The sequence below is a fragment of the Arachis ipaensis genome, chromosome B06, assembly GCF_000816755.2.
Source record: "Arachis ipaensis cultivar K30076 chromosome B06, Araip1.1, whole genome shotgun sequence".
In the NCBI taxonomy this organism is placed as follows: domain Eukaryota; kingdom Viridiplantae; phylum Streptophyta; class Magnoliopsida; order Fabales; family Fabaceae; genus Arachis; species Arachis ipaensis.
Window position 1 is genome coordinate 1,749,681 of NC_029790.2, and position 15,061 is coordinate 1,764,741.

Here is a 15,061-nt window from a genome sequence, read left to right on the forward strand (position 1 = left end):
AACCCACCTTCCCCCTTTGTTTATATCCAAAAATGAGGTCTATCCAATGATGCAAATTTTCTGAGACGTAATCAGATTCAAGAGCTTCCCGATGCTTCACAATGAACTCTCTAGCACTGCCTTTGGCCCATGGAGGCAAGATAATGTCCCCAACCTGAAAGAAAACTATCATGATTAAATTCACTAGTCAAAACATCAGCACTTTGGCGCTCATACTCTTATAAAATACTTGTTATGATTTGGCTTGGATAACCTTCTCGCCAGATTGTTTTTCTCCTAAATCAAGATTGAACCGGTTCTCCAAAAACTCTGGCATGTAGAAAAATTCTGGAATCAATTCCTTCACATCAGATGTGTTTCCCTTTCCAGCAGCACTTAACCAAGTATCCCTTACACTATTGAAAAGACGATCAGCATGGTCAAACTGCCCCCCCTGAAGCTTTTGATTCTCTACACTGAATGGGGGCAGGCGAATAAGATAGAATAGGACAATTCCAGCACTAGAATAATGAGATCCATAGTGAAACTTGGGTATCTCTGGATCATCCCAGCTCTCGTATCTAATATAGAATGAGCACATTAATGTGAGAATGCTTTAATTAGGGTTGCTACACAAATAAGTTTCTTGAAAATGTAAAAGCTTTACAATTTGTATGTCTTATATATGTAATTGCAGGATGATCTCAATTTAATTCTGTTTATGATCATAGATATTTGCTAGCATGCTTTTGGAACTCGGTGAAACAGCTAGCAAATTATTCCTAAGGTAATTTTATACACAATGAACGAGAAATTTCAACACAAGAAAATTATAAGAGCATGTGTAAGGGCCAACCTTTTTCTAAACTCATCTTCACCTTCAGGTGTCTGGCAACCCATTGGTTTATCAAGCCTGCGAAATGATTTTGGGTTGGACAAGTCTAGATTTTCACTCTCATAATCAGCAAGGATCCATGGAAAAACTGGATACTGTGTGAGATCACTATATCCACGTCCTGCCAGGGTGTTGAGATGCATGAGATACTGAAAATTGCTTATTTCTCCACTTTGCCACCTTTTTGAAAAGGACTTAGCCTTGAAAAGACGGCTACCTTCATTGCTTTCTTGTTTTGACAATCCTGAAATAGTCGTGTCCAACCTGACATGATGCAGACAAATCATTTCTTTTCCGTAAAAACAATAAATAAACATATACAAGCATCTAAGTAGATACATGAAAGCAAAGCTTAAAGGTATGGCATAACACCAAATCATCTTTAGAAAGACTAGTGCAGGAGATGTTGCACATTTCATGTCCTCACATTTGAAGCTGACTTGCAAGAATTTTTCAAAATTCTACCCTTTTATTTTAAGTTTTGGTCCTTATTCTTGGGAATGGATAATTGTGTTCTGCTATTCTCCTTGATTTACACACCCAGCGGACAGCATGTGTGCTCTATTTAAAATCCTTTTCTCTATTTGAGCTTAGCCATCGCTCTCCACACCTATAATTTTCTTTTCTTTCCTCTTGGGTTCTTGAATCTGATCAATATCCTTATTACTATTTTTCTAACAGAAATCTCTTCATCCATATTCCATAATGGTTTGAAAAACAAATGAATTATAGTATGCGAAAAGATAAAATAAATAAAATGTGTATTTAAATAATTGCAATATGCTTAAGAGTTTTACAATGCAAGGCATGGGCTACTCAATAGCATCCAATGTAAAATAGGCTTCAATGCTTCAAATGCCAAATGAGCCCAAGAAATCTGAATAAAATACTCTGTAAATTATTCAATCTTTCAACTAACCTAATATTATGCTAAATGAACACACACATACACAGAGGTCATAGATAGTAGATATAAGCAATAATTCCGAAAGGAAAAATATCACCAGCATTTTCTTGATCAACTGGGAAAAAAAATTGATGACAACAGTTTAAAATCTAAAAGAAAATATTTACGGGATTTATCTTACATGCTATTCCGAGGCAAATTCATGGAAACTAGGTTTTTAAATACTTCTTCCCTCTCTTTCTTGTGAAAAACCAAGAGATCATTGCATCCATCCATGCTGAATATTTCAATAGCAACAGGACGAAGCTGGTAATCACGCTTCAACATCTCATGAACACTATCAAGCTTCCACATGCGCCAAGGGTGAGGTAAACTCACATTGCTGTGTACTTTCTCCTTTCCCCATGCACCACCATGGTAGGCCCATGCCCTTCGTCCAACACATGACTTAGCTGTTGTGCTCCGTGACAAATTTGATTTCAATTGGAAATCTGAACTGCCAGTATTGTCTTTCTTAACACCCAAAGCTTGATCAATGACTGAAAGTTCATCTTCACATTTCTTCTCACAGAAGCACCCAGAGTCATCAACAAAGAAATTTTCAATAACATACAAACATAATTCACCTATCAAGAATATACCATCATGTTTGTCAAGTCCTATAACCCGTTCACAGTTATATTTATAGCGTATTTTCTCAAATGGTCCCAGAAAAGGCCTAATTAAGTAATCACCATCATTATGCTGTTCTTTATCATATATATCATCTGGTATCTCAACCACATCAGCTTTCAAGGTAGAAGATTGCATTGCTGATCCGATACCAGATCTTGCTGGTGTTCTTTCTTCTAATGGGACTGATACTACACTAGCCTTGGCACTAATGTCAAGTGCAGAATGGAGGCTAGTTTCATTCATACTGCTAGCTTTGTCATCCATCCACTCATGCCTGTCGGAAACTATGTCATCGGCATTATCCAACTTATTAAAGAAAGGTTCATTGAACAGCTCATTATCCAGACCATTTTGTCTGACCCCATCAGTCAGAAATTGAAAATTAGTTTCAGAATCTGAATCAGACGCCTCGAGGCCATTTTCAATTTGCACTTTAGACAGTTCTGCTTCCTCGATTTCAAACTGTCCACCAAGATCATCTTGAATGGTATCAATTTTTCGTTTGTAGCGCTCAAGTTTTTTTCGCATTCGGTATGGGCCTTCAATAGGACAAAGCTGCCACTGTGGTTCTTCTGCCAATGAGGATTTACTGAGCTGGAATATCCCTCGTTCATGCACAAGTTGATGGAGATGGTACTGCCACTCACTTTCAGCGTGCAGGACCCATCCATACTTGTCTTGCCTTACAATTCTCAATTCAGTAGACATTGCATCACGAACTGCATCCAATGCATACCTTCGCTCCTTTACTTGCTCCCAGTGTCTTAAATCCAGTTTTGAAGCTTCCCGAGATTTTTTCCCTACTTCCCTTTTACGACGACCTTCCATGCTTTTGATTTTCACTCCTGGAAACTTTGCTGACGCAGCAATATACTGCACCCACATTTTTGCAGCACACTGCTCCAACACTTTATTTACAATCTGTTTAGCATTGTGATACCACTCAAAAAATTCTGATGAACCTGTGGTCAATAATTTATCAAAACCTCCATGAAGTACATCAAGGCGCTGTCCTAGACTAGGCTTAACAACAAGCAAGTCTCCTAAGGCAGTCCTCCTATGTGCCAAAAGGTACTTGATCAAATCAACGGCAATATCCTGTACATTCGGTCTTTTATCACCGATAAGAGATATCAAATTCACACATAGACAGCTGTTAAAATCTGTATCAATATTGCATGGACAGAATATAATTCTTCTATTAGCAAACAATAATTGCAAGAATGTGCTGATGTCAATTCCCAAGTCATCTCGAGGAGAAGTAGCAGACATTCTCTTTTTTGTTTCATTTGGTATACCCAAGTGTGAAACGAGTTCATCCTCTCCTATACAAATTAAGAACGATGGAAGGAAGCAATATGATATGATTCGATTAGTGTTCTTAAGAATTGAATGAATATAGGCCTCAAGTTGCTTAGTTCCTCTAGCAATCGATAAGAGTCCCCTTCCCCCAGAAGAAGCTTCAATTCTACCATCTTTGTTTGCCAATTGCAGCATTGACAGCAAGAACTCGAGAGTTTTTAGCACCCCTGAAGGCTGAGGAAAAGCACCCATGTATACACGATCTACTATCATCCAGCACAAAGCATCCAAGTTCGAGGACCAGCGAATCTTATCCAATTTGTTTTCATCTTCTTCGTCATCACGCAGCAATTGCCTTTCAAGGAAGTTCATAAATCTGCTAAGGCACAGGCCCTGGAAGACTAACATAGATTCACCATCAACATTCAAAGGAACACTTTCCAAGATGTTCTCTATGACTTGGGATGCTTTCACCTGCTCTGTCACAAAATCAGAAAGAACTTCAGCAATAAAATCTAAAACAGCTGTTGCTCCTGCAATACATGGACCACCACCATAGCCAGCATCATTTATATCCAAAAGCACCTTTGAGGTAATAGCAAATGAAGCATTGGTGGCAGATGGACCATAAGAACTAGATTTTGGCTCTGAAGATGGATCAAAATACCCAACTGACGTGGAAGATCCAAAAGAAAGTGAGGGTGATAAAACAGATTTTGTTTCATTATGGCTTGCATTTCCCAGCCAGGATGTCAATGCAATAACTCGTGATGAAGAAGGTGTAAGAATTCTAGAGCTGGACCTTTCTGATAAAGCAGGAGAATCAGGTATGGAAAAGGATGCATAACTCTGGCAATCTGTTGAAGATAGAACCTCTAAATTGGACTTGGCACTGCGGAAACTGAACTTGTTCGCACTGAAGGCAGTAGATACTTGATCAGCATTATCACCATCAAAGCTCTGAATACTTTGAACATCTTCATGAATAGATTTATTTGACTCCAGCTCAGATGCAGTAACATTATTCCCTGATATCTCACCAATCATAGAATTTCTTGGTGCAGCTATTTCATTGGAACTAGTACTTAACTGCACAAGAGGAATGCTACCAATTCTAGTGGAGGTATTAACAGACTGATCCTGCTCGAGAGGTAAGCTAGAAAATGTATTCTGTGAACTGCAAGTATCATCACCTTCGTTCGTTGTTTTCTCTTCTGACACCGCAGAGAGTTCCTTTGCCATTTTAACAGCATGTGCAGCCCTGTAAGTCATAAAAGATTTGGTTCAATATAAAAGAATCTACTTTCAGTTGGACAGTGATAACAGCGACACAAACTTACAAAAGTCAATAAGTAGTTAATCAGAATATGATTACAGTCCACAGGTAGGAAATTGAACAGATGTAACCGAAGAACAATAGAACAGACCCAAAAGAAGATAAAGGAAAATTCATCTCAGAACTAACCTCGCACAAGAAAAATATAAGTCAATGCTGCTTTCTAGAAACTCGGCACGTCTACAAACAGCAGTAAAGGGGCGACACATCTTGGCAAGATCAACCATAAACCGAAGAACTGAAGTTGCAGCTGCAGGGGCTGATGCCTCTCCACCAATAAGGCGAGCAGCATATGTCTTGTGCATCAGAGCTTCCCCCTGAAGCTCACCAGCCGTGTCTGCATTTCCTTCCACAAGCTCAGCTACAAGGGAAAGATCCCCTGTTTGATGAGCAAGCATTGACTGCATGCTTATTCTATCAAAAGTAGATTTTGCCATAGCAATTGCACAGTCCAATAATTCAATGAATTTTAGTTCTGCGTGATCTCCATCATGTGGGATAAGAGCATGAAAGTCCAACATGCGGACCTCTGGTAACCTAGGATAAACTGGCTTGCCAAATATCAAACAGAAGAGAATATAATAGATGTCTGGAGAATCATAGAAACTTCGAAGCACCCGAGCCAATCCTTGATAACCTCCGCTGGTACGAAATTTAAGTGAAAATGTCGGAGAGGAAGTAAGGCAGACACCAAGTAGAGTCATAACCCATCTCATACTTGTGGGATGAAGTGCTTCATCAAGAAAATAAGTAATTAACTTAGAAGAAACAAGCTTATGCCACTGCTCAAGCAAATCTTCTGATTTTATAGTCACTTGTAGATCAATTAGCATTTCTAGCAACATATTTCTGACAATTACATGTTTCCCCATTGACTCTCTCATAATTGGAAGCCGTGGAGCCAAACCAGGTGGATCAAATGTCATAATGACAAATCTAACCACATTTTCAAGTTCAGAAGATAGAAAACCATCTTCTAAAATCACCCCAAGCAATTCAACCAACTTCTCTAGGACAGGAACTTCAACATCACCCCTTTGTAAAGTCACTAGTAAATGCTGAACGAGGTTCATTTGTCGCAAAATGGTAAGATTATGATTTTTGTACCAGTGCATGCACACTAAATGTTCAATAAATCCCAGTATTGAAATCTGGATTGAAACTGGGGCTGCTACCCATAATGTCCAATCTAACAAGACATGTTCAACCATGTCTACATTTGACAAGACAAGGCAATTTGAAGTTTCAACAACAATATCAACATTTTCCAGCTCTGAAATATGACTAAATGAATCCTTCTGTACAGAAAAATCATCCAAGTCTCCATCAGATCCAACTGAAGAATTATCGTCTAACTTTGATAAATAATGTTCCTCAAGATTGTTTTCCTGTAGAGAGGCAGTAGGAGACACTTTCGACTGAGTATTTTCCAACTTCTTTGGTTCAGAGAATGAAGCTTCACAAGCAGCAACCTGAAAGAATATCTCTAGACATTTTATGTCAAATAATGACATCCTACGATGTAGAAAAAGAGCAAGCAAATGGTATCCCCTATATGTTTGCATGTCCTTTAGATTTTGAGGGTTTTGATGAAGTGCACAGGCAAGCAATGTAAGGGCCATATGAAGCATATCTCTAGTTTCTGCAGCTTCAACAAGTGCAAGAACTAGTGACATCCCACCAAGAGGGCGAATTGTCTCCCCAATAACCTTTTGCTTGCATATATAAATGTCTCCATAGAGACGTCCAAAGCGTGGAATACCTGCAACCTCAAAAACGACAATAAAAATATTGAAAAGACAGCTCTAATAGGAGAAAGAAAAGAAAAGAAATATGCAACAGTTTCTACTTTTAGTTACCTCCAATAGGAGAAGCAGCTGCAGACACAGGATCAACCAGATTGAGCATTGAAAAATTACCCAACGATCGAATAAATTCTGTAGAAGTTCCATCAAATGCAAAAATAAGTTTCTTTCCTGAGAGTTGCAGAGAAAGGTTTCCAAGTCTATCCAGATCCCAGACAATTCCACTCCCATCAGCCTGCAAATCTCCCTGCTTGCTAGTAGCATCATGTCTCTGCCCATTAGTAGCCAAAGTCAAATCCGCATCTAAAGACTCCAAGATGGCCATACTACCACCTCCACAGGCCTGGTTAGGTACAAACTGCAGAAGATTTGTGTCCTGAAAGAGACCCCTATAGCCTCTACCAAGTATGTACATAAAACAAATACATCCAGGTGTAAGCACTTCCTCAAAAAGATAGCAAGAGCGTAATTTCCACATCAAGTTACTAACACTAGCATTACCAACTGAAGTCCCAATAGTGACTTGCAATGGTTTACCCACTGGAGATGGTGAATATCCTAATTTCTCAGTGTGTTTTAGCTTTCCATTCAGATATACACATGCAACACTAGCTTGGAAGAGCCCAGCAAGAGCATTTGGCTTGCTATGGATGACTGCAAGGTGATGCCATCTTCCTTCTTCAAATTCTATACAAGAAAATGAAAAGAAGCAAGAATTACTTGTTGCAAGAGTTAAAACACCATCCTCCTGGAGATAAAGTTGAGCATAGGTTGTATTTTCATTGTTAGCATCACAAACAGAAAAAATCCTTAACATATGCCGCTCGTGCAATCCATTAGAGCCAGATCGCTTCTTTGAAGGGACCGGTTTTGAAAGGTCCGTGTCTTTTGATTGTGATTTCAATAGGTTCCGAAACTGGAGCCAACAAACAAAGGAATAACCCGCAGCAGGAGGCCATAATCTTTCACCCAGGGAAACCTTAATGGCAGCATGCCCAACCTTGTTCATGTTCATCTCCACAAATGGTGCTAGAGAAACATTCTCAGAGGCCATATCTTCCATCAGAATTAATTTCTCCATTGTTTCAGTTATGGGACCTGCATTTTTTGGCCTCATTTGCAGAACATATCGCACAAGCATACGTAGTTCAGAAGCAGATAGCCTAATTAACAAAAATTATGCCTCATTGACATTTAAACAAGGGAGCACATTAAAAGCATTACAACTCTTATATTACAGTAATTGAATATGAACGTTACCTGTAGGAACCAAGTACTTCCACTATCTTTAATGCATAAGAAAGAAATGGAGACGAATGCGTAAGATAAGGGTAAATGGTCTCCAGCAAAATTTCCAAACAACCTATAGATATCAGAAAAAAACGTGGAAGAAACACCACTATACAATCATGGAGAATTGTAAACTAAAAGTTTAAGAAATTTGCATACCTATAGAGGTAAGGTTTTCCTGATTGAAGAGACTGGCACGAGCAAGCTTTTCAATTAACTCTAACATTTTTAACTGAATTGTGGGAGTAAAGAGTAACAATGATCGAATCAAAACTCTAATACCACCGGCATTGTAAACTCGCTCTTTATCAGGATTAATGGGACCCGATGGAGTCATTAGTAGATTATGAGACAACCCATTGTCAATATCATTTGATTTTGTGAAACCCTCAGATGTCCAGAATGGTGGAATCAGTATTTCAAGTGCAAGTTCCAACATTAACTGAATGACTTGTTTCTCATGCTCCATACAAATTAAGCCAGACTCAGAAAGAAGATCTAAGAAAGTCTGTGAAGATAAAACAGCATGCAACTTCATCCTATTTACAGCATTGTCAGATACACCAGCAGCTACAAGACGCAAGAGATATGCAAGTGCCTTAATGTAAACATTCAATTTTGAATGGTCCAATTCCACACCCTCACATTGGATGGCATGAAGTGTGGTAAGCAAAAGAGAAAATCCAGAAGCTTCTCCAAAAACCTTTTGAGCAGAGTGATTAACTCCAAGCATTCGCCACAAAGCTCCCATAGTGTCACATTTTGCATCAAGGGAAAGTCGGTATTGGGACCCTGAAGCACTGGTCACCATTCCACTTTTTAGAATTTCAACCAACTCACCTAATTCTTCAGGATGAGCCTGGTGTATAAGTTATGAACAGATAGTCATCATAGCTATATCAAATTAAGAAAAAAAACAATTTAATAGTACAATAATGTTGTAGGCATGATTCATCCTGAGACTTTTAAGACATCCAATTCATTTTCTTATCTGATTATAGCACTTATAGCAAGATTGTTGATGTCAAACCCTAGCCGAATTTTCAAATCAGAAATATTGGCAAGAAACAAAAACGTAAAAACAAAAATTGCCAGGAAACCTGTGAAATATCTTCAATTATGAGACAAGACAGTGTCCTGAGGACCCCTGGACGATGTAGATCAGACACCAGGAAAGGAAGTATGACAGTCACACCATTAGCTGAGCGAAATGAAGCTTGATTAGCCTCAGATTTCTTCAATAAAGATACCATGCAGTCCCAGGCAACAGCCACTGTAGCCTCAGCTTCAAAAATAGGGAACTTTGCAGCACCAGACTCCTTAAACTTGGGTGAAGTGATAACATCCTGACTGTCCAGAGAATTTTGGAGGCTACTAGAGCTATTTTCCTTTTCGAACAGATTGGTTTTAGTACGCTGTTGATGGGGACCAAAAGTCTTGTGTTGCTTCAAATCATCTAATAGAACTTCCAATACACCAACTTCACGCAGAACTTTCTTATACTGTTGATCAAAGGACAAGAGTTTTACAAAGAAAGAAAGTATTGTCTGCTTCAATTCTGATGTTATTGGTTGCTGAAATAAACAGCAAAGTGAAAGCAACTCTTGCTCAGGAACACAATTTACAACAGTCACAGCATACTCAAGAATTTTCAAGATTATCTCTTGCAAAGAGGAAGGAAAATCAGCCATATTAAGGATTAAAAGGGGAACAGTTCGCAATTGCTGACACAATTTATAGTTTTCTATATGGCCTGAAAAAATCTTAAACAATCTATGTAATACTTCGGCCTGCAGTTCCTGGCTATTAGCTTTGAGCAAAATCTCTTGTAGTGTCTGGACTGCTTCAAGATCCTTAATTTTACCATCATCCTTCTCCCATAGTTCATCTCCAGGCCAATCATAAGATAATGCATTGCTTCTGCTACGACTACTACCCTTGGTTTGAAAAGATTTAAAGCCCTTGCCTCCATAAGAATGTGGAGACTCATTTGGCCCTGTTTGAGCTAGCGTAACAAGAACATCTAGCAACCTAGATAATGTGGGTGAAAGGCATTGAACTGACTGAAGGGAGGAATTTTCTTGTTCACAGAAACTTTCTCCTGTGCTACCTTGGAACCCATCTGAAGGAATATCTTCATCATTAGACATATTAGAATTAGAAGAATAAAGGTGTTGACTATTTGTCATGTTCGAAACAGTTAGTGCAAATTGAACAAGGAACTGATATCCATGGGCATCATAAACATCCTCCTGCAGTCTGACACCACCAGCCTCTGCAAATAAAATATAAGGTATCAGAACTAGCCACATGCAATTCATATTGGGGTGGCTAAACAAGTAAACATAAAGCCTTGACAACTTAAACCAGATTTTAGCCCATGATAATTGCTACTAATACATCTATGGAAACCCCAGTCATTCTGTTTCTTTCTTCTTCTTCTTTTTTTCTTTTCGTCTTTTTTTGTGAAACATATTAAAATGGAAAACCAAAAATATGAACAGTAAATTACCAGGTCTATACGACAATGCCACACATGCAAGTAACAAATCAACAATGCCCATGGTATATGCAGAATCACCACTACGAGGATCAAATTCTTTCACAGCCAATAAAAGAATTTCTATCTGCTTGGAGGAAAGATAAATGACAAGATATTACTATCAATAAAGTAATCATCAACAATATAAGCCATTATCAATATTGTATTAGTATCATGCTAGAACAATGATATTGTACTTAAACCCCCTTTTGGCATAAAATTGATATTTCTTAAACACTTCAAACACTAATTTTAATGAGCAAAAAGAGCATCATAGCATCATCAGCCAACACAATCAATGAGACAATATATTTCAGACTCTACACCAAAGCTAGCCTCCCTTGGCAAGTATGAATCATTTATTTTGGATTTTTGCTACTATATTTGGCTTTTTATTTTCCTTTTGTTTCTATTTTTGTGCAGGATGGATCACCACCACCAATGTCCACTAATTGGGTCATCCACATGGATCAATAGAAGCAATTCCTTTCATATTAAGATTTCAAGAGAAAGTAGCCACAAGGGCACCCATGTAGCAGTAATCAAATCCCAGAAATACACCAACGCCAGCCAAGAGCCAGAAAGCACAAAAGCTTCTGTTCTGGGAAAATAAAATAATGTACCATTTCAAATGAGCCCATCATTCTCCTTAGAATTGGCTTATGCAAGTACTGGGGGGAAGTTGGAAACATTGCAAAAAAATAAAACAGTGCTCATAGTTACTAGTGGGATAACCCTCTTCTACTTACAAAAGAAAGTTGATTGAAAGCTAGCAATTATACCAGATGATGCTCTCGGATGTACTTGGCTGTGCTTCCATTGTCATTATCCAGAAGAAGACCAAGTATCTAAAATTATACAAGCAACAACATGAATATGCCACAAACAAAACCAGATCAAACTACAATATTCATAAAACATTTTTGAAGCACCTGCATAGCATGTCTATGAAGTTGAATACAATGCAATGGAAGAAGTCCTTCCTTGTAGCGAGAGAAAACTATCAAAGACCCATTGGACACCATTTGAAAAAGCAACAGAAGTGAGTCATCCTCAATCAAATTCTGTGCTGCTGATGGATGGCTTGCTAGTGCCTTCATGATGTGCACAACACTTCCCTCTACCTGCATAAGTAAAATAGTTTGAATGGGAAATATTTACAAAATAGCTTGAAAGTAAATAGTTGAACCCACTTCATGGAAAAGAGTACAAGACACTGGCTGTTGTTGCTGATGCAAAAATGACGTGCACAAGTATAACCCCCTGAGGACCCCTATTATTCACAAATAAATCAAGCTTTTCCAAAAAGGTTTGGGCTAAGGATATATAGAGACACAGATTATGAGATAACAGCAATAGGAACTTAAAATCTTTAATCAAATTTCATCACATAATTTATCAAAAGTCTTCACAGCTAAGGTTGTCACCAACAGAGTAAGAAAATATTCCATTTCCAAGCCTCAAGCAGCAGGCATGCAATGCAATGAACACGCGGACAAACAAACATAAACGTATGCATAGCAGGGAGAGAAAGGAACCTCAAGCTGGCGAACTTGCCCAACCTCGCCACTATCACATTTTTGCAACTCTGATGGCCCTTCAGCATTTGATTGTTGAAAGGGTATATCAGGGTCTAAAAAAGTGCTGAGAATATGAACAAGAGAGCAGAATATCCCGGAGTCGAGCAAAGATTGCTTGTCAAGAGGCTGAAAAAATATATATATACAGGTTAACACTGCTGCTTTAAAACTTGACAGATTTCAAAGTCATTGTTAATGGCAAAGCAGTCATCACTGTTGGGAATAATCAAATTTTTAAAATTTTAATTTAAATACTGTCTGCTTTTTCTTTGAGCAAAACTTTTGATTCCCCTCATTTAGCTGAATGAGTCGACACTCTTCACAACAGGGAATAAAAGTAATCTGTGGCTTTTTAAATAGCCATTTCTAAAGTAAATCATTAATTATTAAAGCATGACAACCCAAGATCTCCTTTCACCAATATTAACAAAAGCTGAGAATTTCATCAAAGCACAAAATAAGCATCAATTGAAAACAAACATGCATGGTTTCTGTCAAAATTTTGAGAAGCATACCCCAGAAACTAGGATTTCCAATGCAGACAATAAATTTGCTCCAGTGCTAATGTCCTTCTGCACATAAGGGTAGCATAGTGAATTTTAAAATAAATAATTAACTAAAGAAAAGGGCCACAATATTTCAAGCAACATCTAAGTCAAACCTTTGTGGCTTCAGAGAAATACTTTAAAACTTGAGTAACATCTAGAGATCTTTTTCTACTGCTGACTTTTAGCTTTTCTATATCTGTTACAAATGCTCTTCCAACAACAAAAGAGAATATATGGGCTTCAACTAACCTGTGCACCAACAACATCAAAAATCAGTTATCACACTCCAATCATGAAAATCTATAAGAAATTTTTAGATTCCAAAAGCATTGCAAATATATATATATAGGCAGGAAATATATTATCAGAAAGTTTTTCTCAAGATCATTGGAGAAAGAAATAGGAAACCACAAATAAACTCTTAAGTACTCAAATTTATCTTTGTAATATTATATATTTAAATTTACTCATAAAAGAATGCAAATGTAAATACTTCATCTTCTCCAACAGCAACAACAACATAACAAACTTCGTAGTTAAGCCCGTCTAGTATCTTATTGTTTAAGTTATGTCGATCAAATATAAGCCTTTTCACGTTCATCAATGCTTACATATGTACAGCTAAAAGCATAAGTAGCATTACTGTACCATGCACCAGAAGAGGGAAAACTAACAGTAATATGAGCTTCCAGTTAAACATTTTATGTGTGCAGTGTGCCTAACACAAACTCATAGTAACTAGCAACTCATCACAAGTTACCCTACCGCAAATAAAATAAGGCAGGTATAATACAGGAATACAATGAAGCAAAAAAGAAAATGTTTTGTTACCTTGTAAGTAAATGAGCTAAGTTAGAATGCTGCTTTACTAGTCTACAAAAGATATCTACACAAGAATTCAAGGCGGCTTCCTTTTTCTGCAAGTAAACGAGGAAGGATTAGCAACTCATCATTTACCGTAACATATAATACTAGATGAAATATCCACTAAACCATCGGAGAAACTAGACAAGGACAAGTAAGAACCTTCTCAGAGCTGGATGACCGAAATGCATCCCAAGATCTCTTGAATTCCAATTCCAGTTCATGCCTTTCCCTGATTTGAAGGTTGAAAGATCATGATCACAAGTACACCACAATCAATGATTGGAACTCATTGAAAATATAGCCCAAAAAAAAAGAAAAGAAAAAGCAGGACCTGATCTAAACTCTGTCTAGACTACTACATGATCATAAAATTTTACATCTTTGTAAGCATCAAGCAATGCACGGATTTGTTAAGTTAATAATTGGCGCATTTAAATTAAACTTAAAGCATTTGGTGAAGTCTTATGCTCGAATATCAAAATTTACAGGCGGATCCACAAAGCAGATGTAGCTAAGCTTCGATAACTGAAAGAGTAAAAACCCTACTTGCAAAAATAAAGCAGTGCAAAAACTTTGATATTACTAGCATTTGAAAGGGAAAACCTGAAAAGTAGCTAAACAGTCGCTGACATTGAAAAATAGGAACGACGAGAATTGAAAGGAAATGGAATGAGTGAATGAGAAGAGAGAAGAAAAGGTGAATGAACCTGGAAGCAGGAGATGAAGAGGAAGAAGAAGAGGCATTGGCATCGCGAAAAGTAGGGGAAGAAGCGGAGGAAGAAGAATGAAGTGGCGGTTGTTGAGTGAGACCAACCCTGTCTTTGATGTCCTTAAGCAATGTCACCCATTTCATCCTCGTCTTCCCCCAATTTTTTCAGATTATGCATGAAAATGCATCGATGACAATGGTGGCATCAATTAATCATAGAAGAAAGATCTAATTCTTAAATTAGTTTCTTTTTTTTTTCTTTTCAGGTTTTCAAGATTCGTATTTGATGTTCGTGTGTTTCTCTGGAAAAGAAGAAAGAAAGAAAATGAATTGAGAAATGAGAGAATGAGAGAAAGGGTTTGTTTGTGTTTTCTTCTGCCTGCGACTCTGCGTCTTACGTGATTGATTATTTTGGAACTTGTTTCTTCCTCCGTAATCTGCCGCGGAAAATAACATTATTATACTTTATGACTATGTTAGTTATAACTTAATTAACATTAATTAATTTATGATCACTTTTCACACACGTCAGCATCGAATCTAGATTCTACTTTCTTAAGATTTTGTTAATGTTAATAACAAAAAGTTAGAGAATATAATAGAGATTCGCGTGTAGTAACTTTTAT

General features: G+C 37.6%; 1 protein-coding gene across 3 annotated transcripts in view; it reads right to left on the reverse strand.

Annotated features, from left to right (window-relative positions):
* Window positions 1-14,874, reverse strand: part of LOC107645212 (protein SPIRRIG-like) — a 17,359-nt gene extending 2,485 nt beyond the window's left edge. Inside the window, exons 1-18 of one of the 3 annotated variants that reach the window (XM_016349187.2) lie at window positions 14,434-14,874; window positions 13,886-13,955; window positions 13,691-13,776; window positions 12,973-13,108; window positions 12,827-12,880; window positions 12,270-12,437; window positions 11,664-11,855; window positions 11,514-11,579; window positions 10,702-10,816; window positions 9,290-10,464; window positions 8,349-9,048; window positions 8,160-8,262; window positions 6,954-8,062; window positions 5,224-6,856; window positions 1,963-5,019; window positions 836-1,138; window positions 254-560; window positions 8-154 (exon numbers count right to left, since the gene is read on the reverse strand). In XM_016349187.2, coding sequence (XP_016204673.1) covers window positions 8-154; window positions 254-560; window positions 836-1,138; window positions 1,963-5,019; window positions 5,224-6,856; window positions 6,954-8,062; window positions 8,160-8,262; window positions 8,349-9,048; window positions 9,290-10,464; window positions 10,702-10,816; window positions 11,514-11,579; window positions 11,664-11,855; window positions 12,270-12,437; window positions 12,827-12,880; window positions 12,973-13,108; window positions 13,691-13,776; window positions 13,886-13,955; window positions 14,434-14,579 — 9,567 coding nt within the window. In that variant the 5' untranslated portion in view covers window positions 14,580-14,874. Of the gene's footprint in view, window positions 1-7; window positions 155-253; window positions 561-835; window positions 1,139-1,962; window positions 5,020-5,223; window positions 6,857-6,953; window positions 8,063-8,159; window positions 8,263-8,348; window positions 9,049-9,289; window positions 10,465-10,701; window positions 10,817-11,513; window positions 11,580-11,663; window positions 11,856-12,269; window positions 12,438-12,826; window positions 12,884-12,972; window positions 13,109-13,690; window positions 13,777-13,885; window positions 13,956-14,433 lie in introns of those variants that run through there. The other 2 variants (XM_016349186.2, XM_021103677.1) reach the window with 2 other exon arrangements.